At 34.6% G+C, this 24,465-nt stretch overlaps 1 protein-coding gene across 5 annotated transcripts in view; it reads left to right on the forward strand.

Annotated features, from left to right (window-relative positions):
* RO60 (Ro60, Y RNA binding protein) overlaps positions 1–20,325 on the forward strand; it is a 30,526-nt gene extending 10,201 nt beyond the window's left edge. For all 5 annotated transcript variants that reach the window (XM_005540278.5, XM_045394196.3, XM_074031232.1 and 2 more), the window contains 7 exons: positions 4,832–5,052; positions 5,515–5,661; positions 5,932–6,069; positions 10,382–10,498; positions 11,213–11,326; positions 11,590–11,736; positions 13,597–20,325. In XM_005540278.5, the coding sequence (XP_005540335.1) occupies positions 4,832–5,052; positions 5,515–5,661; positions 5,932–6,069; positions 10,382–10,498; positions 11,213–11,326; positions 11,590–11,736; positions 13,597–13,749 (1,037 nt within the window). In that variant the 3' untranslated portion in view covers positions 13,750–20,325. The remainder of the gene's footprint in view (positions 1–4,831; positions 5,053–5,514; positions 5,662–5,931; positions 6,070–10,381; positions 10,499–11,212; positions 11,327–11,589; positions 11,737–13,596) is intronic.
* Positions 20,326–24,465: the final 4,140 nt, after the last annotated feature.

The raw sequence follows: 24,465 nt of genomic DNA on the forward strand, positions 1-24,465 counted from the left end.
ATCTTAAAGTGCCACCGTCCTAACTGGAATGCTCACCCAAGTGATTATGGACTGCGTAAGTAGCATGGACAGATTAAAAGTTGCAATAATCCTTGGATATGGGTACGATCATTAGAAGGAACTGCTTTTGAGTTCCAGCTTTGCCAGTTACTCAGCAGATATTCAAATTTGGTCTCAGTATAATCGTTTGTAAAACTTAGGTAAACTGTACACAACTATTCCATAAGATCATGTATAGAAAACTGCTCTGTAACCAATGAAATGCTAAGTAGAAAAGTAAAAAAAAAAAAAAAAAAAAAAAAAAAAGTTGCAATAAGCAAAACAGCTCCTTGCCAGTAGGTGGCAGATGGCCATGCTGTACCCACTTCTCTAGCCCATTCTTTTTTTTTCCTCCCCATCTTCCTAGGACATGTGTTCCTTGGAACCTAAAGGGATATACCTTGTACAGTGCTGAACTTAACAGTTCAGGAAGTTAATTGTTTTCAGGCAGTCAGTCAGGGGACCTGATAACTTGGGGCAGTGTTTCTGTATCTATGGAAAGAGACTTTTGAAAAGTTAGTTGACTCTATAATAATTACTAGTCCTTTTAAGGAAAGAAATAAGAAAAACTCTTGGGCAGGAGTAATTTGAAGTGTGAAGTTCCACAAAAATCAACATGTACAAAATTTGACATTTTTTTTTTTTTTTTGCACCAGAAGTGAAACTTGAAAAGACAGCCACTCAGAAGGGTGGGTTCACGTTTCAGTTCTGTGGCCTTAAGCCAAGTAACAAGCTGAGTTTCTGTACCTTCATCTAAAAAGGAGGGTAAGGAGAATAAGCTTACAATTATTGAGACTAAATGTCCCAGCACCTAACATATAGTAGAAGTATACTTTGGTTCTTTCTCCCTTCCACACATATCTTTATGTACAGAATCTCTTCAGTAATTCCTAACTTATCATTTTAATTATAAGTGGAATTTTTCAAATGAAATGTGAACAATAAATTGCAAGTATTTATATGTACAAGCATTTTATTTTGATTTTATTAGATTACATGTTTTAAAATAGTTGAATAATATGGAAAAATATGATGCAGTCGTACTCTTCAAAAGAAATAACTGCATATCAGCAGTCCCCAACCTTTTTGGCATTAGGGACTGGTTTTGTGGAAGATAGTTTTTCCAGACAGTGGGGAGGGCAGGGTGGTTTCAGAATGAAACTGTTCCACCTCAGATCATCAGTCATTAGATTCTCATAAGGAGAGCGCAACCTAGATTCCTCACATGCACAGATCACAGTAGGGTTCGCGCTCCTATGAGACTAATGCCCAGCTACCTATCTGACAGGAGGTGGAGCTCACTTGCCTGCCGCTCACCTCCTGCTGTGCGACCCAGTTCCTAACAGGCCATGGACTGGTATCTGTGTATGGCCTTGGAGTTGAGGACTCTTGCTGTATATGATATGTTGTAATTTACTCCAGATTTTTCCTAAACATGTATTACTGTGTTTCACTAAATTTTGTTATATGCCTTCTATGTTTCAGTAAAAAGTATATTATTGCTATCGCTATTGCTATTGCTGTTTTTTTTTTAGGTCAGTTGAAATAGTTGCATGTATACCATTGTATGACTGTAATTTATTAGCTAGTCTCTTATTGACAAGAATTTTTTCTGTTTTTTTAATACTGTTATTGACAACAGTGTTTCTGGTTTTTTGATACTGTTACAAAAATACTACAGTGCAAACTCTTGCATAGAGTACATACTTTCATAATGGTTAAATCCACAAACAGTATGTGAAGGATCAGTGTACCCACATTTGAACACTGACTGTTGTCATTATTTTTTTTTTTTTTTTTGAGACGGAGTCTGGCTCTGTCGCCCGGGCTGGAGTGCAGTGGCCGGATCTCAGCTCACTGCAAGCTCCGCCCCCTGGGTTTACGCCATTCTCCTGCCTCAGCCTCCCGAGTAGCTGGGACTACAGGCGCCCGCCGCCTCGCCCGGCTAGTTTTTTGTATTTTTTAGTAGAGACGGGGTTTCACCGTGTTAGCCAGGATGGTCTCGATCTCCTGACCTTGTGATCCGCCCGTCTCGGCCTCCCAAAGTGCTGGGATTACAGGCTTGAGCCACCGCGCCCGGCCGTCATTATTTTTTAATCTATTTCAGTAGAATCATGAAAGATTCTTTGAATTTACATTTTTGGGCAGAAGCTCATCTTTTCATGTGCTTATTTTTATATATATACACACACATTTATATATACACACCTATATATAATATATGTATACATATATGTGTGTATATATAGGTATATATATGTATGTGTATATATACCTATATATAGGTATATATATATTTTGTATTTTTATATATAAAAATATTTATTATATACATTTTGTATTTTTAGTAGAGACAGGATTTCACCATGTTGGTAATGCTGGTCTCAAACTCCTGACCTCAGTTGATCCGCCTGCCTTGGCCTCCCAAAGTGCTGGGATTACAGGCATGAACCACCGTGCCGGGCCCTCAGCAAATATTTATTGAGCACCTACTATGGATAGACACTGTTCTAAGAACTTGGGGTTCATATTACAGGAGTTTATTATTATGTACAGTGCATGCATTTTTTCTTCTTTTTTTTCCTTTGTCTTTTTTTTTTTTTTTTGGTTGGGGGACATTTCTGGCACACTAAAGTTTGGAATTTTAATGTAGTCAAACTTATCAGTGTCTTCATAGGTTTATGTTTTGTGTTAGGATTAGAAGGGCCTTTTCCAACCTACAATACTTATCTGTGGTTTTTTCCTAACATTTTCATGGTTAAGAAACATTATTTTTTATATTTAAATTTTTTATCCAAATATTTGATCCAACGTAAGAAGGACTTAGGCATCCAGCTTTATTTATTTGTTTGTTGAGATGTGTCTTGGAAGTGTGGAGCAAGTACTATAGACTAAGAGAAAGACCGCCCATTACTAGTCTGATTGGACCAGTTTCTGAACTTGTGAAAATAATTATTCTGTGCTTTGTTTTTTTGGTCTATATAATGAGGAATTAGTACATGTTCCCTAAACTTACTTCCACACATAGGATTCTTTAATTTGAAACTGTTGAGGGCAGAACTCATAATTGAAACCATGTTAGTAATATCACATTGGACATGGAGAATCCCTAGCATTTTGAAGTTTAAAAATTTGGAAAAACTGTAAGCAACAGAATTAATAGTATTTTAATATCTTAACTGTAATGTGTATTTATAACCGATAAAACAAGTCAAAATGTGATTCAAGTAATCAGGTATGGTATTTTTATTGTGCACCCACTGTGTGGCCAGCACAATTACAGAACTGGGTAGGATAAAGCTGCTTTAAGGAATTTTTATTTTCATTGGAAAAACAAAATAGAAGATATACTCACATGAAACATTTACTCATTTAAGATGATTTTGTACCAAAATCTGGAAGATAGCAAGAGTCACAATACTTGAGAAGTTCCTGCATGTTAGTGTTAACTTTTGATCAAGTTATTTAGAATTCAAAAATAACATAATAGGCTCAATTGGCATAGAGATGTGTTTCATATGGCCTATACAATATTTTAGGGTAAAAATGAATTCTTTGTCATCATCTTTAAAAATCAGAAGACATAAAAACTCGTATTCTGGCTTCTCTTGAAAGTAATTTTTTTTTATTTTGGCAGCACGAAGTCGATACATGGCTACACCACTTGTCAGGGCACACTCTGTTCAGTCACCACACCCTCACAACTGTCTATTACATCACCGTGGTGGTGTTTTATTTTTTTGTGTTTTTTTGAGACAGAGTCTTACTCTGTTGCCCGGGCTGAAGTACAGTGGCGTGATCTTGGCGCACTGCAACCTCTGCCTCCTGGGTTCAAGTGATTCTCCTGCCTCAGCCTCCTGAGTAGCTGGTATTACAGGCATGCGCCACCACACCCAGCTAATTTTTTAATTTTAGTAGAGACAGAGTTTCGCCATGTTGGGCAGTCTGTTCTCGAACCCCTGACCTCAGGTGATTCACACACCTTGACCTCCCAAAGTACTAGGATTACAGGTGTGAGCCATGGCGCCCGGCCTCACCGTGGTGGTTTTATTTCTTTATTTTATTTGCCCTTCCCTCATAGACATTTTAATGTTGTAATCCAATCCCTGCTGTGTTACAGAAGTGGTGAAACTAAGACCTAGAAAGACCACCATTTATTGGCAGAGTATAGGCTAGAACCTAGAACCCAGATTTTCTCACTCCCGATCCAAGGCTCTTTTCTCTTTCTTCTATTGGAAGAAATTATGGAGGGAATCAACAAGTTACTGTTTTCTTCTTCTTCTTTTTTTTTCTTTGGACCAGTAATACTTCTCAGCTATTAAAACACAGTGTAAAAGAACCTACCTACCTGTCCACTTCTATTTATTTCTGCTGTTTGTAAATATACATATTTTATTCAACAGCAAAGAGAGACAAATGAATATAATTAATATAAGATAATACAATATAATACAATATTAATTGAGATACATCTGTACTCTTGTGAGTTGTTCTGAGATTATGGACCTGAAACTTTCTAATGCTGGTGTCTTTGAAAAGAAAGAAAAGCCTCTGTAATAAAACTACTCAGGATACAGATTTTTTTACTCCAAAGTCTCATATTTAAATAGTAATAACTGAATAAGAAAATTAATTCACACCATTTGCTTAATAGTTATATCATGGAAAGCAGCATCCCAGTGTAAGGGCATTAACTCTTGTGTGTTGTTCATATAATGCATTTTGAGGAAACATGTTCTATTTTTTTACTTGGTAATCCTGCATGCTTTTTCAATTCTTTATCTTGTTAAAGGACTTGCAATTGTGACCAAATATATTACAAAGGGCTGGAAAGAAGTTCATGAATTATATAAAGAAAAAGCACTCTCTGTGGAGACTGAAAAATTATTAAAGTATCTGGAGGCTGTAGAGAAAGTGAAGCGCACAAGAGATGAGCTAGAAGTCATTCATCTAATAGAAGAACATAGATTAGTTAGAGAACATCTTTTAACAAATCACTTAAAGTCGAAAGAGGTGAGTGAATTATATGTTACAGCATGTGATTAGACATGAGTAATTTACTGTAGGTGCTAAAAGGATAAACTTGGGGTAGCTATATATTTATACTTCTAAAAAGAAAAATTATTTAAAATGTATCTTGAAATTAATGTCTATTTAAAACACCTACCATGATGTTCAACATGATGTAGGTGGCATTTGTGTTAGTTTCACTCCAGAAAATCTACTGCCTTGCTAATTAAAAAAAAAATCATCTACGCATTTCCTTCACAAAATATACTTCACTTCCTTTTTCTAGTAAAAAAAAAAAACTTAGCTTATTTGATAAGTCTTTGACTTAGACATTTTCATTCTGAAAGTACTCTGAACCCCAAATGAAAGCCTGAGACTATATTATGAATATTTATTGATATAGGTGTGTTATACTGATTTATTTTCCCTTAATTCCTGGTATTTCTATCTATGTTATTGCAATAGGTATGGAAGGCTTTGTTACAAGAAATGCCTCTTACTGCATTACTAAGGAATCTAGGAAAGATGACTGCTAATTCAGTACTTGAACCAGGAAATTCAGAAGTATCTTTAGTATGTGAAAAACTGTGTAATGAAAAACTATTAAAAAAGGTAAGCATTATCAGTGTTCTTTGTTAGCTACTACTAACTGAAAAAGTGGCTCCTAAATTTTAGAAATGCAGTCAGTGCATTTTTAAGGTATTTTGAGATGTTCATTATACCAAATTGCATTATGGCTCTTAAGTGTAAGTTTAATACGTTTTCATTTTTCTCTTTGCTCTATGAAATGTAGTTATTAGCTACAATAACACAGAAATCTAAGGAGTATACATAATCACTATTTTTTGCTAAAATTTTCCTTATACTTTGTTTTGTTTCTAGGCTCGTATACATCCATTTCATATTTTGATCGCATTAGAAACTTACAAGACAGGTCATGGGCTGAGAGGAAAACTGAAGTGGCGCCCTGATGAAGAAATTTTGAAAGCATTGGATGCTGCTTTTTATAAAACATTTAAGGTAGTGATATGATTTTTGTTTTAAAACAAATGACTCAAGACTTAATATCTTTTGTAATAATACATTTTAAAGGTAGTATTAATAGTTTAATCATTTTTTAATTAGGTATTCATTTGTTTTTCTTTAGTTCATATGAGGTGGGTATATAATTAATATCGTGTAAGTTTATGAGTAAAGTATTTCTCTTTACCTTTGGGTAGCAACTAATTATTCTAAGATCATTTTGGTAGCTTTTAAGTTACTAACTGTATTAGTTTGTTCTTGCAGTGCTATAAAGAAGTACCTGAGACTGAGTAGTTTATAAACAAGAGAGGTTTAATTGGCTCATGATTCCACAGGTTGTACAGGAAGCACAGTGGCTACTGCCTTGCTTCTGAGGATGCCTTGGGAAACTTAAAATCATGGCAGAAGGGGAAGCAAACACATCCTTCTTCACATGGCGGCAGGAAGAAGTGATGAGCAAAAGTGGGGGAAGCTCCTTCAGATCTCGTCTGAACTCATTCACTATCACAAGAACAGTATAGGGGAAATCACCCCTATGATTCAATTATCTCTACCTGATCCCACCCTTGAACACGTGGGGATTATAGGAACTACAATTCAAGATGATATTTGGGTGGGGACACAGCCAAACCATATCAACAATCATGGCAGAAGGGGGATATGGTGCTAAGCTATTAGACTGCCCCCATGATCCAATCACCTCCCCCCAGGTCTCACCTTCAACACTGGGGATTACAGTGAACATAAGATTTGTGTGGAGACACAAATCCAACCCGTGTCACTAACTTTAGAAATTTGCCTTCCTATCAGGTCCTTTGACTTGGTCCTCTGTTTTCCCCATTAATTGGTAGATACATCTCATCAGTCTTGATAAAAAATGAGGTTTTTAGTAATGGAAATCTCACATCAAAGACAGAAGCTAAAACGTCTTGCTGTATAACAAAATACGAGCAACCAAATTCAGCAGCAAAATAAAAGGATTACACACCATAACCAAGTGATATTTATCCGTGGCATACAAGGATAGTGCAACATATGACAGCCAATCAATGTAATACATCACGTTAGTAGAATGAAGTGATAAAAACCACATGATCATCTTATTGATGCAGAAAAAGCATTTCACAAATTTCAACATTCCTTCGTGATAAAAAGAAAACCACTATATAAACCTGAAATTAACTCCCTCAACATGATAAAGGCCACATATTTAAAAAACAAAAATGTTTAAACCCCATAGCTAATGTCATAATGGTGAGTGATTGTAATGTTTTCCCCTAAAATCAAGAAAAAGACAAGGATGCCCAGTTTTTCCACTTTAATTCCACATAGTATTGGAAGTTCTAGTAATAAGGCAAGAAAATGAAATAATGAAAGACATCTCAATTGGAAATAAAGAAGTAAAATTATCCTCAGATGCTATGATCTCGTATTTAGAAAATGCTAAAGAATCCACCAAAAACTCTAAAGTTAAAAAATGAATTCAACAAAGTTACAGGGTATAAAACCAACACATAAAAAATCAGTTGTATTTCTATATACTAGCAATGAACAATCCAAAAAAAGAAATTAAGAAAACATTTCCATTTACAATATCATCAAAAAATAAAAGACAAGAGTAAATTTAAGAAGCTGCTTTACACAGTGAGAACTACAAAACACTGCTAAAAGAAATTAAGTCATGAATAAATAGAAACACATCTGTGTTTGCAGATTGGAAGACTGAATATTGTTAAGATGACAATACTATCCAAAGCAGCCAATCTACAGATTTAATGCAATCCCTTTCAAAATCCCAATGGCATGTTTTACAGAAATAGAAAAACCCATTCTAAAATTCCTAAGAAATTTCAAGTGACCCCAAATAGCCAAAACAATCTTTAAAAAAAGAACAAAGTCTGGAGGACTCTTCAGTAACTCTTTCAGTTACCACAAACCTGCAGTAATCGAAACAGTGTGGCACTGGCAAAAGAATAAACATACAGACCAATGAAATAGAGTCCAGAGTTAAAACCTTGCGTATATGTTCAGTTGACTGTTTTTTTTTTGTTTTGTTTTGAGACAGAGTCTCACTGTGCCACCCAGTTTGAAGTGCGGTGGTGCAATATCAGCTCACTGCAACCTCCGCCTCCTGGGTTCAAGTGATTCTCATGCCTCAGCCTCCCAAGTAGCTGGGATTACAGGCATACACCATCACACTCAGCTAATTTATTCCATTTTTAGTAGGGACGGGGTTTCACTGTTAGCCAGGCTCATCTTAAACTCCTTGCCTCAAGTGATCCACCCACCTTGGCCTCCCAAACTGCTAGGATTACAGGCGTGAGCCACTGCACCAGGATGTCAGTTGACTTTTGATGAGGATGTCAAGATGATTCACTGGGGAAAGGACAATCTTCAACAAATGGTGTTGGGAAAACTGCATATTCACATACAAAAGAATGAAGTTGGACCATTATCTTACACCAAATACAAGAATTAGTTCAAAGTGGATCAGTGACCTAAATTTAAGAGCTAAAACTAGAAAACACCAAAAACACAGGCAGCAGAAGAAAAAATAAATTGAACTTCATCAAACTTAAAAATTTTGTGTATTAAAGGATACTATCAAGAAAGCTGAAAGATAATCTACACAATGGGAGAAAATATTTGCAGACCATATATCCGTTAAGTGCCTAATATCCAGAATACTGAAAACTACAAATTCAGCAAAAGTACAAACAACCTAGTTTAAAAATGGGCAAAGTACTTGAATAGACATTTTTCTAATGATATACAAATGAGTAATAAGAACATGAAAAGAGCCAGGTGCCCTATAATCCCAGCACTTTGGGAGGCTAAGATGGGTTGATCACCTGAGGTCAGGAGTTCGAGACCAGCCCAGCCAACATGGTGACACCCCATCTCTACAAAAAAAAAAAATACAAAAAATTAGCTGGATATGGTGGCGGGCGCCTGTAATCCCAGCTACCCATGAGGTTGAGACAGGAGAATCTCTTGAACCCAGGAGGCAGAGGTTGCATTGAGCTGAGATTGTGCCATTGCACTCCAGCCTGGGCAACGAGCGAAACTCCGTCTCAAAAAAAAAAAAAAAACAAAAAAAACCATGAAAAATACTCAACATCATTAATAATCAGAGAAATGCAAATCAAGATGACAGTGTGATACCACTTCACATCTAGTTGGATAGCTAATATCAAAAAAGCAGAAAACAAGAACTGGGGAAGATGTGGAGAAATTGGAACCTTAGTGTATGGTGGGAATGTAAAATGGTGTAGCCCCTGTGGAAAACAATTTGGCAGTTCTCAAAAGGTTAAACGTAGAATTACCATACCATCCAGCAATTCCATTTCTAGGTATATACCCAAAAGAATTGAAAACAGGTATTAAACAGATATTTGTTTACCAATATTCACAGTAGCATTATTCACAATAGCCAACAGTTAAATGTATTCTTGTCTTTTATTTTTGATGCTATTGTGAACAAATGTTTTCTTAATTTTCTTTTTTGTTAATTGCTAGTATATAGAAATACAGCTGATTTTGATGAACAACCCAAATGTTCATCAGCAGATGGATAAGCAAAATGTGGTATATATAATGGAATATTATTCAGCCTTAGAAAAGAAATACATTTGATACATGCTACACCATGGATAAATCTTGAAAAGATTACACTAAGTAAAATAAGCCAGACAAACAAGGACAAGTATTGTATGATTGCATTATATGAGGTATCTACAGTAGGCAAATTTATAGAGACAGAATGTGGAATAGAAGTTGTCAGGGGCTAGGGAGAGACATGGCACTGGGGGGTTATTACCTAATTGGTACAAGTTCTATTTGGGATGATGAAAAAGTTCTAGAAATTGATAGAGGTGATAGTTATACAACATTGTGAATGTGCTTAATGCCACTGAATTATACATCTAAAAATGGTTAAAAAGGTCAAATTTATGTTACATTTTACCACAATAAAAATTTCTTACTAAAAAACTCTGATTTTACTTCAATGAGGAAAGATTTTAAAAATAGGATGGTAACTTATTTAACTAAAATTATTGAATAGGTTCTTACTTCGTTTGTTTTGCCTGTAAAAGCTAAGCATTTTTATTTATTATTTTTTTAATTTTCAATCATAGCTGCTATGCCAGATGAGCATTTTTAAATAGTTGTCAATTGGTATATCAAAAATCTGAAGGCCTTTTATTATAGTCTTTTTAATGTAAGATGATAAGTAAATATGATTTAGAAATTTAATCTACTCATAATTTCTATTATGCTTTTGATGATTGTTTTGTTTTCTCTGTAGACAGTTGAACCAACTGGAAAACGTTTCTTACTAGCTGTTGATGTCAGTGCTTCTATGAACCAAAGAGTTTTGGGTAGTATACTCAACGCTAGTACAGTTGCTGCAGCAATGTGCATGGTGAGAACACCTAAGACAATTTTGCCACTCTAAAAACATGTTTACTGTAGAACAAAACTATAAGTTAAATAATGATTAAGAATTATGTTTTCACTTTTTTCTGTCCTTTCAGCTTGTCACATTTTTTATTTTATATTTAAAGATAATGGTGTAAAGCCAAAGTGTTAAGTGTGTTGAAAAAGTATGTCTAGAGAACAAGCAGAATAGAAATTTTAATTTTTACAACAAAAGATTAAATATTAATGGATTTTTTAGGAAGTAGATAATGCTTAGATAAAATGAAAAAAAGACATAAAAATTTTTTTAAACTTATTTTAAAAATAATGCTTAAATTATTTAATGATATGAAACTTAAAAGATCTGGGAACTAATCGGAGTGTCTAGGAGACTTTAGTTCTATCTTGACTGTCAGTGAATAACAAACAGATGAATAGTAGGCAAACTTTTTAGCTTCTTTACTGGGGCTTTATTTCTTACCTAATAAAATGAGAAGAATATTTACTGTATTTGCTTCAAAGGATAGTCATGACAGCCAGTTTTTTTGTGAAAGTACTTTGAAAGCTGTACTACTGTTACTGTATAGTTCTAAAACACACTAATAAAAAGTTAAGAAATAAACATCAGTGTTTCTTTTAAACATGAAGTTGGATAAAATTCAAAATATTGTTATTTCCCCCAAAATTTGCTGAAAATTACTGCCATTGAATTTTTCAGGTTGTCACAAGAACAGAAAAAGATTCTTACGTAGTTGCTTTTTCCGATGAAATGGTACCATGTCCGGTGACTACAGATATGACCTTACAACAGGTTTTAATGGCTATGAGTCAGGTAAGAAACTGTGCTTTTTAAGTTTACTTAGTTAAGTTTACATAACATGTAGAATGATTTTATATTGATGTCATGTATGGTATTAATCTGTGAGAACAAAAATTTTTTTGTCTTAAATTTCTCATGACAAGTACAAAAACTGAAAATATATATGCAGGCTTTGGGAAGGCTGTATATATTGGTGCTAAACAAAATGATACTGTAAAAACTAGTATTTTTAAGGATTTATTTACTTATTTATTCATGCTTTTGTTCTGAATTAGATCCCAGCAGGTGGAACTGATTGCTCTCTTCCAATGATCTGGGCTCAGAAGACAAACACACCTGCTGATGTCTTCATTGTATTCACTGATAATGAGACCTTTGCTGGAGGTGTCCATCCTGCTGTTGCTCTGAGGGAGTATCGAAAGGTAAAACAAATTCTAATATGGTTTCTCACCCAAATAATATTTTAATACTTGATTTTTTTTTTTTTTTTTTTTGAGACAGGACCTCATTCTATTGCCCAGGCTGGAGTGCAGTGGCTCAGTCATAGCTCACTGCAACCTCAACCTCCCAAGCTTAAGTGATTGTCCGACCACAGCCTCCCAAGTAGCTGGGACTACAGGAGTGTGCCACCTTGCCCACCTAATTTTTTGTGGGGATGGGGTTTCACCATGTTGCCCAGGCTGGTCTCAAACTCCTAGGCTCAAGTGATTCTCCAGCCTCGGCTTCCCAAAGTGCTGGGATTACAGCCACACCTGGCCATTCTTGATTCTTATTCACTTAAGTTTTTCAAAAAATGTTACTACAAGTAGTTCTGTGTCTTATATAGGAGCCAATGTCCGTTATAGACTCAGCAGTACTTAAGAAAAAGTATTGGTTACACATATATAATTTAACCAGTTTCCATTGTTAAACATTACTAAGAATATCCTTTGCAAACAGTATTTTTGGTAATGATCAGAATATTTGTTTTACCTTAGCTGTAAGTTTTTTTTAATAATTCAGTGTGCTCCTTAAAAATTTGAAAGTATTATTAGTGAGTTTTGCAAAAGGATTACATAAAATTAAAGCTATAATCTATGCTCTACGTTTTATGGACATATCTGTGTTCTAATCAGTATCCTCCTGTTGAGCTTTCTGAAATGGCATGAATCGTCACTCTCCAATATGTGTTGCCACTAGTCACATGGGACTTTTGAGCACTTAAAATATGGCTGGTATGACTAGAAGTAGAAATAGAACTTGTTGATGAAGAGTAGTGGTTCTCAAAGTGTGGTTTCCCTACCAGCAGTCTTAGCCTCACCTGCAACCTTAATAGAAATGCAAATTCCTGAGGCCCAACAAAGATCTGCTGAATCAGAAACTCTGACATTGGGACTGTGTTTTAACAAGCCCTCTGGAGCATTCTGATGCAGGCTTAAGTTTGAAAGCTACAGGTGAGGGAATAGATTTTTTTTTTTTTTTTTTTTTAAGAAATGGGGTCTCCATCACTGGAGTGCAATGGTGCTATCATAGCTTACTGTAACTTGAAATCCTGGCCTCCCAAAGCACTAACATTACAGCCATGAGGCACTGCCCAACCAGGATAGAGTGTAAAGACTGTTAGGTTATGAGTCCCGAGTCTTTCTCTTACTCTGTGTGGACCTGAGCAAATTATTACTGATCTACATCATAGTAAGTTATAGTCCCTACCTCTTACATTTGTTTTAACAATTACGTTAGATGTATTATTTAAAGAGTTCATTGTAGTTTCTCACGTGTATACATTCAGCGATTGTAGGTTTTTCTCAAAAACTCAATTATTTTAATCTTACATGTAGCTGTAGAGGACAAGTTCTTACATGGAACATGTATATATCGCACATATCAGTCATCAGCCAAAAGTTGATCATCCCAGAGAGATATTTCCTTATATTTATATATACTCATACACACTGCCCCAGCATTTGATATGTTGATAAAAATATCTGGCACCCTTAATACCCTGACAGGTTTCGTAAGTACAGAGTGCCTAGGCTGCTCAATAATGTATGCTGCAGCCGATAGAACAAGTAAAGTAATTGATGAGAAAAGTAGAAATTTCAGGCAGATTCTAATACAATTTTATTGTCCATTCTTCTAAAACTCCCATATTCTAGCCTTAAAAGATTGACCCTCCCCCCAAAAAAAATGACTTTGTAATTAAAAAGCTCTGGTAGAGAAATGTTAAAGTGATTTAATTTTGGATGTATTTTGTGTTTCCTTACATACATGTTCTTAATATGTATTTTGGTCTTTTTCTACAGAAAATGGATATTCCAGCTAAACTGATTGTTTGTGGAATGACATCAAATGGTTTTACCATTGCAGACCCAGATGATAGAGGCATGTTGGATATGTGTGGCTTTGATACTGGAGCTCTGGATGTAATTCGAAATTTCACATTAGATATGATTTAACCGTAAGCAGCAGCACGATCCAGAGATCCATTGCCATCAGTGATCTCACTAAAAATATACAGCTACTTCCCAGCTAATCCCCACCCAATGAATGATGATGGTATAGTATGTGTATAATGGAAAGTTACCTTACTGAAAAAAAAAAAAAAAAAAAAAGAAGGAAAAATAAGATGGGCCCAAAGGTCTGTCTACTAAACTAGCTCTTGGGGAAATAGCTTCAGGATACTGTAGTTTCCTCTATCTGATAGAGAACTTTTTGTTAATAGATACTGTAAAATAGTTTTGCTTTGTTGAATAATACATGTGTACTTAAAAGAGGTAAGAGCAAACAGTGTAATTCCACATCATGTCACTTGAGAAGTGCTTAACATTTTCTTAAACATTTCCATTGGGAAAGGACAGCTTTGATAATGTCCAAATACTCTGAAATGCACTAGACCATGTAACTGTGATGGAATATGAAACTCATCTGTAAACTTTTATACCAAGGGGGTAAAAAAAAAAAAAAAGACATTTGATTAAATTATGAATGAGTTTTACAAATTCCTGTCAGAGTTTTACTAAGATCACACAACAGCTTTCTTATTCAGTGAAAAAAATATTTTATTTCTGATGTTTTATTTGGACTTGTAGAACGTGTTACCATTAATCAGAAACATCATGGCAACCCCTAAGAATAGTTTGTGTTGGCTGAGGAATTCTGTTTGGTTTGCTTTTTTTTGCTTTGTTATATTTTATTGCCACAAGGGGTGTGACTTGATAATGATTTCCTCTGAATTATAACAACATAGCCAGATGTAGTCTCACACTTTTTTTCATACTCTTAAGTGAAAATAACATGAAATGTTTCAAGCGCTTAACTCCCCCTCATTCACGAAGTATAACAATTAAAATCTCAGCTATAACCAGTTTAGCTTTTTCCTTACTTTTAAAATAAAAATTTTTACTTTTAACTATTTTTTTAGTCAATATTTTTAAATTGTATACAGGTCAATGGCCTATCTCTTTGTCCATTATTCATTTCATGGCAAAATATTCTTCTTTGATAGTATAAATAAATAATAAAGCAATCTAGGTCCTTCAGGTTTGAAAGGCAATTTTTGAGTAGCATATTACCAGCTAGCCAATCACTAGGAATTTTTTTCAATATTATTTGTATATATTAAACTTTTCATTACACTAAAGTGCATTATTTTCTTAAGCAGGTATCCTTCATTGTGAGGTTTAACATTAAAGCAATCTGTTGAAATGCCGTTATCTTTGCTCATATTTTTATTACAGTCATCTAAGGTAGCTTACACATAAAACCTGTTTGCATATCTGTTGTTCTCTAAATATTAATTGAAGATTTACTGAGGGTTTGTAAGATCCTTCTTGCTGTTATGTGAAAAGTCAAACTGTAGTTAATGTAAATTATAGCCTTTTAGGTGCTTGGGGGTCAGAGGTTTTATGTTTTTTGGGAAAGGGGGACTTTAGTAGTCTGAGGATTTCTGTACATATTTTCTACTGTTTTATGTGAAGTTTGGGCTCTGGGAATAAGAAAATGTCCTTTTCAAATTTATTTGACATATTAATGCTGGTTGTGATACAAACCCATTCCTTCAAGGCAACTGGTATCAGTTTTTAAGTGTGATTTACCTGAGATATTTTTGTTCAGCAAAGCTCATCGTAGCACCCCCACCCCTACTTCAGATATGCATTGCTTCTGATGTAGTTCACATCTTTAACCCTGTCAAGCATTGAACTGAATATATTAGCTACTTTTGACACATTAAAATATTATGTTCAGATTGAATTTAAAGTTTAAAGAAACTAATAGAATTATGTAATAGTTAGTGAATTCTTTAAGTAAACCCAAGATCTTTAAAATTGTAACATGATCATTTTATTCCTAATAGAAATGTTAAATAGAATATAGTACAAAACTGCATTACCTTCAGTTGTGTACTATTTCCATAATACTTTTAGACAGATATATCTATGAGTTAATATTAAATCCATCAAGGATACAAGATTGGATGACCTTTCTGAAGTATTTAGGTAGGTCTAATTAAATGGACTAGGGTAACATTTAAGAAAGAAAGGATAATTAGGAGAAGCTACCACAGAAGGTAACTTTTCAAATCATGGCACATTAGAGCTGGAAGAAACCTTAGAAACCTAAAAGCTAATTTTTAAATTTTTGTTAGAGAGCTGAAGTCCAAGACAAGAGTGTGATTTTGAAGTACTATGACCTAGAAATCTTGGTCTCTTCATTCATGTGCCAGAATTTATTTCCCCACAACATGGGAACACATGGTCTCAGAAGAGTAGAGGATAAAATAAAACTATTTAAGACTTTTACCTTATTGGGTTATTAGGAAATAATGTATATACATGATTGCTTTAGGAGTAGAGAAACAGAATGGGAACATGTATAATTTTGTAATTCATAGGAATCCTCAAGCACAACTAACCTGTGTTGCTATATATATCCACATATATAGAGAAAAAACAAAAAGTTTACCTCATTATGAATAAAATGTACTGAAGTGATAAACAAGTTTTTTAATTTCCTGAGTTACTTTTAGGATTACTGTTAAATTAATATTTGGGAAAATACTGCTTTTAAAAAGAATCCTACAAGAATAAGCAAACTTTATTTCCTAGGTAATATGTAAATAGTTCCAGGATATAGTTGTAATTAGTAAAACAAAAACTAATCTTATAATCCCACCCTTTATTAAAGTTCTTGGAAATTCCATTTATTAATACTTATATTATTAGTAACCTATTTTATGAGAGTGTTAGTGAGGCAACATGCTAGTGAATGGAATTTAGTGTTACCCTTTGGAACCTCCTTTGCTTTATCTAACTTACTGTGTGACTGTAGACAACCAATTTAACCTAAGTGATTTGATTTTTTTATCCTTAAAAAGTAACATATCTGTGCTTGGATCATAGAAGAATCAGTGATTTAATATTTATATAAAAATTGAAACTGGGAAAAGGGCTTGCAATACAAGTTAGAATTCTTTTTTTTTTTTTTTTTTAGTTAAAAACATTCTTGTTAATAGGGTATGTATTTTGAAAGATAAAATGTTTTAGAAAAATAGGCTACTCAACAGGCCTAACAGTGTTTTAAAACATTCCTGTTCAGAGTGGAAAAATTTAGAAGAAAAATTTTCATAGCTAAAGTATTACCCAAAAAGTCACTGCTCTCTACTGAAGAGGGAGAAAAAATATATTCCAACTCCAAGATCTTCTTGGATAGACCTAGTAAAACAAGCTTATACTCTTAAGTGAGAAAATGGTGTTAACAAACTTTTTTTTTTTTTTTTTTTTTTGAGACAGGCTATCCCTCTGTCACCCAGGCTGGAATGGCATGATCACGGCTCACTGCACCCTTGACCTCCCAAGCTCAAGTGATCCTCCCAAGTAGCCAGGAACACAGGCATGCACTGCACTACCATGCCAGCCTTTTTTTTTTTTTTTTTTTAATTCTTAGAGAGACAAGAATTTTTTTTAAATTCATAGAGAGACAAGTCTCACTATGTTGCCCAGGCTGGTGTCGAACTCCTGGGCTCAAGGGATCTTCCTGCCTTGGCCTCCCAAAGTGCTGGGATTAGAGGCATGAGCCACTGCACCCAGCCAACAAACATTCTCTTAATCTTTCACAATAACCAGTAAATCTACAAATAGTAAAGTATTATTTTCATCAGGGATTTTTTTTTATTATTTTTCAGATTTTGCAGAAACAATGTGAAATTGTTTTGGAAAGATAAGGTAGAATTTTTGAATAAATTTGAACATCTCACAGTTAAGTGAGAAACACCTTTAAAAGCACAGTAAAGCTACACCTGAACAATAACTAAAGGCTAAATCATTGTAATGTTTTGTTGGACTGACTTTAACTTGACCTATTGTAGCCACAAATAACAAATTTCTTTGTAACTGATGCTATTACAGTAGGTAATCAAAAATGAAAAATTCTAGTCTTATATACTAGTTTTGGGGTGTTAAGGCATTATCCCCTCTGGAGAAATGTCATACAGCATCAATGTAAACATGTACAAGAAAGAATTTGAAAAAAAAATGACAGGTTAATCGATGAAATTCGTTGTATTTACTGTTTGGATTTTATTTAGTGTTTCCTTGATGTCTGTTTCCTCATCTCTTATTTGTTGGTAGATGACTTTTCTGCCTCTTTTTTCTTTTAAAATTCCTTTCTTACATTTCTGTCCTCTTTTTCTAGTCGTTCTCTATCTGGATAATAAAATGAATGACAGGAAAGTCACCCACATATAGTTTGGGATGAGCCTTTTGCAGATTGCTTTTTGTTTCATACAAGTATAAGATCATATTTTCTTTTTCAACTTAGTAATAGGCAGGCTTCTTGGAAAAATCAGTAGATTGATACAGTCTCTCCCCAAATCAAATTATATTGTATATCTTTTATATTAGATGTTTGCAGAAATTCTGTGGCCTTTAAGATCAGTTATTCAGCCTTTGTAATTATGTTATCTAGCTATGTTGAAAAGATAAGTGCTTACTATATAAGCACTCTTTGAAAAATAATTAACTGATTACTCTTTCAGAAAACAGCAGGTGTCTCAATGCTTTTATTTCCATAATTATAAAGACCATTGTCAAAATCTTTGGTTTATTAAGTATTTCAGTGAGCATATATAGAGATACATTGCTTGTAGCATAAAAAGTCTTGTAAATAACTTACTCACATTTGGCTTTTTTTTAATTCACACATTTTTATTTGCTTTTTTGAAAATTATGAAGTTAAAATTTAATTCTAAGGTAGTATTTTTCATGTATAAAACTAATAATGCAGTTGAGCATACTGTTTGAATAAAATTATAATAAATGGCACAATTCCTTAAACCCTGAAAATACCAAGTTATATTGGAAAGTAGTAGAAACAAACAAACTAGTGGAGAACATCTTAGAAAATTCTATTGTGGAAATAAAGATGATTATTTTCAGTCAGAATGAATTTATATATACAACAAAAATACACAAAAGCTAATTTTCTCATCCTAAAAAGATTTTTCCCTTTGCGTCTATTTTATTTAGCCCTGCCATGCACCACATTAATTTTATGAACATAAATGATATTTAACTTTTCTTTTTTGAGACAGAGTCTCACTCCGTCACCAGGCTGGAGTGCAGCGGTGCGATCTCAACTCACTGCAACCTCCACTTCTTGGGTTCAAGCAATTCCGCCTCAGCCCCTCAGGTAGTTGGGATTACAGGCGCGCACCACCATGCCCAGCTAGTTTTTGTAGTTTAGTAGAGACAGGGTTTCACCATGTTGGTCAGGCTGGTCTCAATCTCGTGACCTCGTGATCTGTCCGCCTCAGCCTCCCAAAGTGCTGGGATTACAGGCGTGAGCCATGGCACCTGGCCACCTTTTCATTTTAAATTTTTTAAATTTATGCCCTGTTAGACATCAGAATCTATGCTTGAACAAAGGAAATAGTAAATTAGCTATATGTCTGCTGGTTTCACTCGGATGTGGATATGGATATGTGGATAAAGACAGTGAATGAAATTAAAACCTTGGTATTTTAAATATCATTACCAGATATAATTGATGGAATGTTGTATCAACAAACATTGAAACTTGGCTTTATTTGTAACGTAAACTATATAGAATCCATACATAGCCAAATTAGATTTAAAATATACAGTTAATGAATGGTACTCAAAGTGTTTTTGTTGCACTGTTACTCTGAATGTGGACTCTCTATATTTGGTATGGCGTGACTAGGCATAACTTTTGTAATGTATTTCAGTTGTATGTTTTTCCTTTTATTGCCAGCTTCTGATAATGAAATTTTCCAAAGGGATGGGATATAAGAATCATCTTTTATAAAAACCAGTGGGGAGTTGGGTATTACAATCTAGTTCTAAACTGTCTATTTGCTTTATATAAAGGCTTTGATTTCTATAACTGACCATTTGATGAATATTTAAATTACACAGAATAATGTCTACATAGAATAAACTTAAGTATTCAAGAGCCTTAAAGTGAAAAAATGAACCTTTTGACTGCCTTAAAATATGACTTGCTCTGTAATTCAGGCATACTAGTTACTTTCCTTGGGATCTGTTTAATGCCTTAATAGTGTTCTAATGTTTCTGAAGTACAGAACTCAAAGGGTCTTTTAGAGCTTTTAATTTTACATAGTGAATGGAAATTTAAGTATTAAGTTTTAAAACCTGGTTGTACATTAGTAATTTAAACATCCAAAAACTGGAAAATCTAGGTACATTGATGTGTTATATACATGACTGTTAACATCAGTAATATTTTTTGATAGTTTAAGGTTTTTTATTGTTTTGTATAACAAGTTATCCAACAAGTTGGACTTTATAACATAACATCCTAGGACCAAGTTGCATATTTAACACTGAATGAAAATGCAGTTGTACAGTTCCAAAAATAATTAATTTTTAAGGGAATTTTTCAAGACAAAAGGCAAATATTTTGTTTCAAACCTAGAAGCAAATTCATTCCAAGAACTGAATATAGTAGTAAAACATAAAGACTATTGCAATAAAAAGTTTCCAGGCCAGTGACTTGTTTAATTACATTCACATTTTTACATTCACTTTGCCTTTCAAAGCAGGAGTATTTTATAAAACTGAAAGAATACTTTAAATTGTCAAGCTGGTGCTTAACAGTATATGTAAAATTTAAGTTTATTTCATTTTCAAGGAAAGGACCCTGAAGGGAGGGCACAGGGAGCTTCCTAGGTCTGTTGATAAACTAACTGATGCTTTGTCAAGTCTTCCAAGTTTTCACTGTAAATAATACACCTAACAATGTAATTTTGCTGTTTTCTAATAGGGAATGAATGAATATATTAATGTATTACATTTGTTTCATGATAAAACAGTTTTCACCAATACTGTGAAATCTTTTCTCTCCTTTCTAGCCTTGCAAAATACCCTACTAAATAAATCCTTTTAGACATGGAGTGCAGGTGGACACTGTGTGAACTGTTGCTGGTCAGTTATTGTAGAAATTGATAGATATACCAAATAAACTCTATGCACATTAAATAAGTGTCTTTCTGTTTCTTTTAAGATATGAATTTTAAGGTTATAATATGCCTTATAAAACCTAAAGCCTTTAGTAATCTTTTGTATTTGAACAAGGTAAAATTTAAGTTTTGATCATTAACATTGACCTTTTAATGTATCTAATTTTATGTAAGTATTAAAGTATATGAAGTTAAAGATTCTTGACCCATGGAATTCATTTATAACAAAATGATTAGATTTAATGAAAACAAATTCTTTAAAGTTTTAAAATAGGATTCTTTTGTGAAAAAATCTACTCAAAATTGCCTTTGGCAAAAGTTATCATCCAAACACAAGAAGTCAACTATGCAAATAAAAACACTGTTTCAATGCCAATTTGCAGAATTTTTTCTCTCAATTCCCATAAAAATTTTCTGAAAAGTTCTAAGATCTAAACTGTAGGTAACTAAAAGCAAGTTACGTCAGAATATACTCACCAAAATTCAAAAAATTTGGTTGATTTTACAGAAATCTACTTATAAAAGATGAAGTCAACAGTTGTATAAGGATCACAAATTATATTTATAGATACCAGATTTAATAAATTTTAACAATATTAAACTTATCAAGAAAACCTGACTTTAAAAGATGTTGTTCAAATGGTAATTTTTAATTAGTAAACAGTAAAATCCAGGTACAGAAGATCCCTTTTTTCTTCAACAGCTTTTCAATTAGATATTTTGGCAATTAAAATGTAAATTGATTAGTGATAAAGTGAAAAATGGCCTAGTTTTTTATATTAATGAAGTCCAGTAAACAGCTCGTATTTCAGATCTTAAAGGGCCGGGCATTGTGGCTTACACCTGTAATCATAGCACTTTAGGAGGCGAAAGCAGGAGGACTGCTTGAGCCCAGGAGTTCCAAACTGTAAATAAAGTTGTAAATATGGGGATCTTGCTGGGCAACACAGCAAGTCCCCCATATTTACAAAAAACTAAAAAGAATTAGTTGAGCATGGTGGCATGTGCCTGTAACCCTAGCTATTCAGAAGGCTACGGTAGGAGGACCACTTCAGCCCAGGAGTTTGAGACTGCAGTGAACCATGATAGAGTCACTTCACTCCATCCTGGGCTACAGAGGTAGACCTTGTCTCAAAAAAAAATGTAAATAAAAAATGTAAAAATGAGGACTGAGGAAAAAAGTTAGAAGTTAGTCACCATTCTCTTACTTTTATCCAGCTGTAAGGTATGGAAAAGCAGAAGAAACGGAAATCAATATCCAAGACAACATGAAATCCCAGAGGCTTCCCCTGCTCCCTAAATTCTTGGCTGGGTACAGGTAGGAATCTTGGAAAACCCTGATGGGTCCACAAGAAAACACACACATACCTGAGCCATTGTGATTAATAATAGCCATTATGTATTGTCTATTAAAAACCACTCTGAATGATTGACATATATTATCTCCATTCCTCAAAAAATAAACCCTAAAGGAAAGTACTATTACCTACATTTTATAAGAAACTTGAAGTTCTGAGAGGTTAAGTCACCTACCTAATGGTTACACCTTTAGTGATGTGAACGCTTGTCTGTCTTGACAAATCATCAGCTATGCTCTGAAAGTATGTTACGAATTTTTTTTTTAACTGAAGGTTTAGTGGTGTTATGCTGTGGTCTCCCATCTAAATCCTGCTCCCTTAACCCCTAGCTTTGTAACCAGCCTGTTGCATACAGTTAAAACTAAAGTTGTTGGCGTTCCACGATTGGCAGTGTCAGTAAGGGAGCTGCTGGCTTCGGTGCTTCCCTACATCCTTGGATTCTGCTCCTCGTTTTGTTTTCCTCTTGGAGAGTCCCTATACTTTTTAAAACCTGCTAAGCCTTGCATTTTTAAAAATGTATTATTGTGTCCAATATTTTAAACGTTTTAGAGTGGCAAGCTTTTTGTTATTGTTTTGGGTTTTTTTCCAAAGATAGTTAATGTGCCATATGGCAAAAAGAGGTCAGATTTCTTGTATTTTATTTCATCCCTTAGCGTTTAACAAATAGGGGAAATCTGCTTCCTTTTTGATGCAGTGCTAAACCCTCCAAAGTAAAAATCTTTTATTAGTCAATGAGTTTAAGTTCAGAAGACTAAGAGGCAGGTATTAGTGGTGTTTATTTCTTCCATTTTAAATAAAGCCATACTGAGAATCAGATATCATATTACCTTCAGTAGAGTTTTTGAGGCTTTTGATGATAAGGCTTCTCTCCCTAATACTGAATTCTTTCAAGATCTGAACATAGTCAAGAACCACCCACCACTCGCCTCTCACCCTATGTCCTACCAGTCTAGGAAGAGTTGATAAAAGATGTTTCTTCACAGGCCAGGCGCAGTGGCTCATGCCTGTAATCCTAGCACTTTGGGAGGCCAAGGCAGACGGACTGCCTGAGCTCAGGAGTTTGAGACCAGCCTGGCCTACATGGCGAAATCCTGGCTGTACTAAAAATAAAAAAAGTCAGCCAAGTGTGGTGGTGCTCACCTATAGTCCCAGCTACTCAGGAGGCTGAGGCATGAGAATCGCTTGTACCCAGGAAGTGGAGGCTGCAGTGAGCTGAGATCGTGCCACTGCACTCCAGTCTGGGCAACAGAAAGAAACTGTTTCAATTAAAAAAAAAAAGAAAAAAAAAAAGGTAAAGATGTTTTTCACAGTCAAGCACTGGTGTTTCTATACCTTGAAGTAACTTGCCTCTACCCTTAATATCTAATATGATGAACAATTATAACACAATTTTACCTTTCTCAGGTAATAGACTTCCTCAACTCTCGTCAAGATTTTTTTCAGAATCCCCAAAAGCCTGAATCTAACAAAGATTTTACAACATAGCAAGAACTTTCTTATGACATAATGCGAAATAAAGAACTAAAGACATTCCACTTTTTGTTCCATTCTAGTGCTATAACCTAAATTATCACAAGGGAATGAAATTCTTGTCTAAATTCTTGATCACGAGGTCTCCTAATGGCAGTTTAAATCCAGGTAAGAAGCATCACTGATGGCAAAAGGCCAAGGAAGCCATCAGCTGTATTCTTCAGGACTGTTCCAGATTCTCTGGTCCATCCTGACAGAAACCAGAAGCACTTTTGAAATCCATTTTTCTTCTACCTCTGATGGAGGATTTTTTCTTCTCAGCATCTGATAATCTGGCCCAACTGACTCTGTGAGATCAACTAGGAAAATGCTTTGTATAGTAGGTACTTTAAAAATTCTTGTTGGCCGGGCGCGGTGGCTCAAGCCTGTAATCCCAGCACTTTGGGAGGCCGAGGCGGGCGGATCACAAGGTCAGGAGATCGAGACCACAGTGAAACCCCGTCTCTACTAAAAATACAAAAAAAAATTAGCCGGGCACGGTGGCGGGCGCCTGTAGTCCCAGCTACTCAGGAGGCTGAGGCAGGAGAATGGCGGGAACCCGGGAGGCGGAGCTTGCAGTGAGCCAAGATCGCGCCACTGCACTCCAGCCTGGGCAACAGCGTGAGACTCCGTCTCAAAAAAAAAAAAAAAAAAAAAAAAAAATTCTTGTTGATAGGAAGCTGGAAAGATGATTTCACTAATGAAGTACTGAATGTCTTCAATTATTGTAAAATAAGACTTCCTATAGGATAAATCTTGCTTGCTAAGTTTAGCTGAATTGAAATCAGTTTGAATAGTATTCCCAG

This window comes from Macaca fascicularis, chromosome 1 (assembly GCF_037993035.2).
Source record: "Macaca fascicularis isolate 582-1 chromosome 1, T2T-MFA8v1.1".
Classification (NCBI taxonomy): Eukaryota; Metazoa; Chordata; class Mammalia; order Primates; family Cercopithecidae; genus Macaca; species Macaca fascicularis.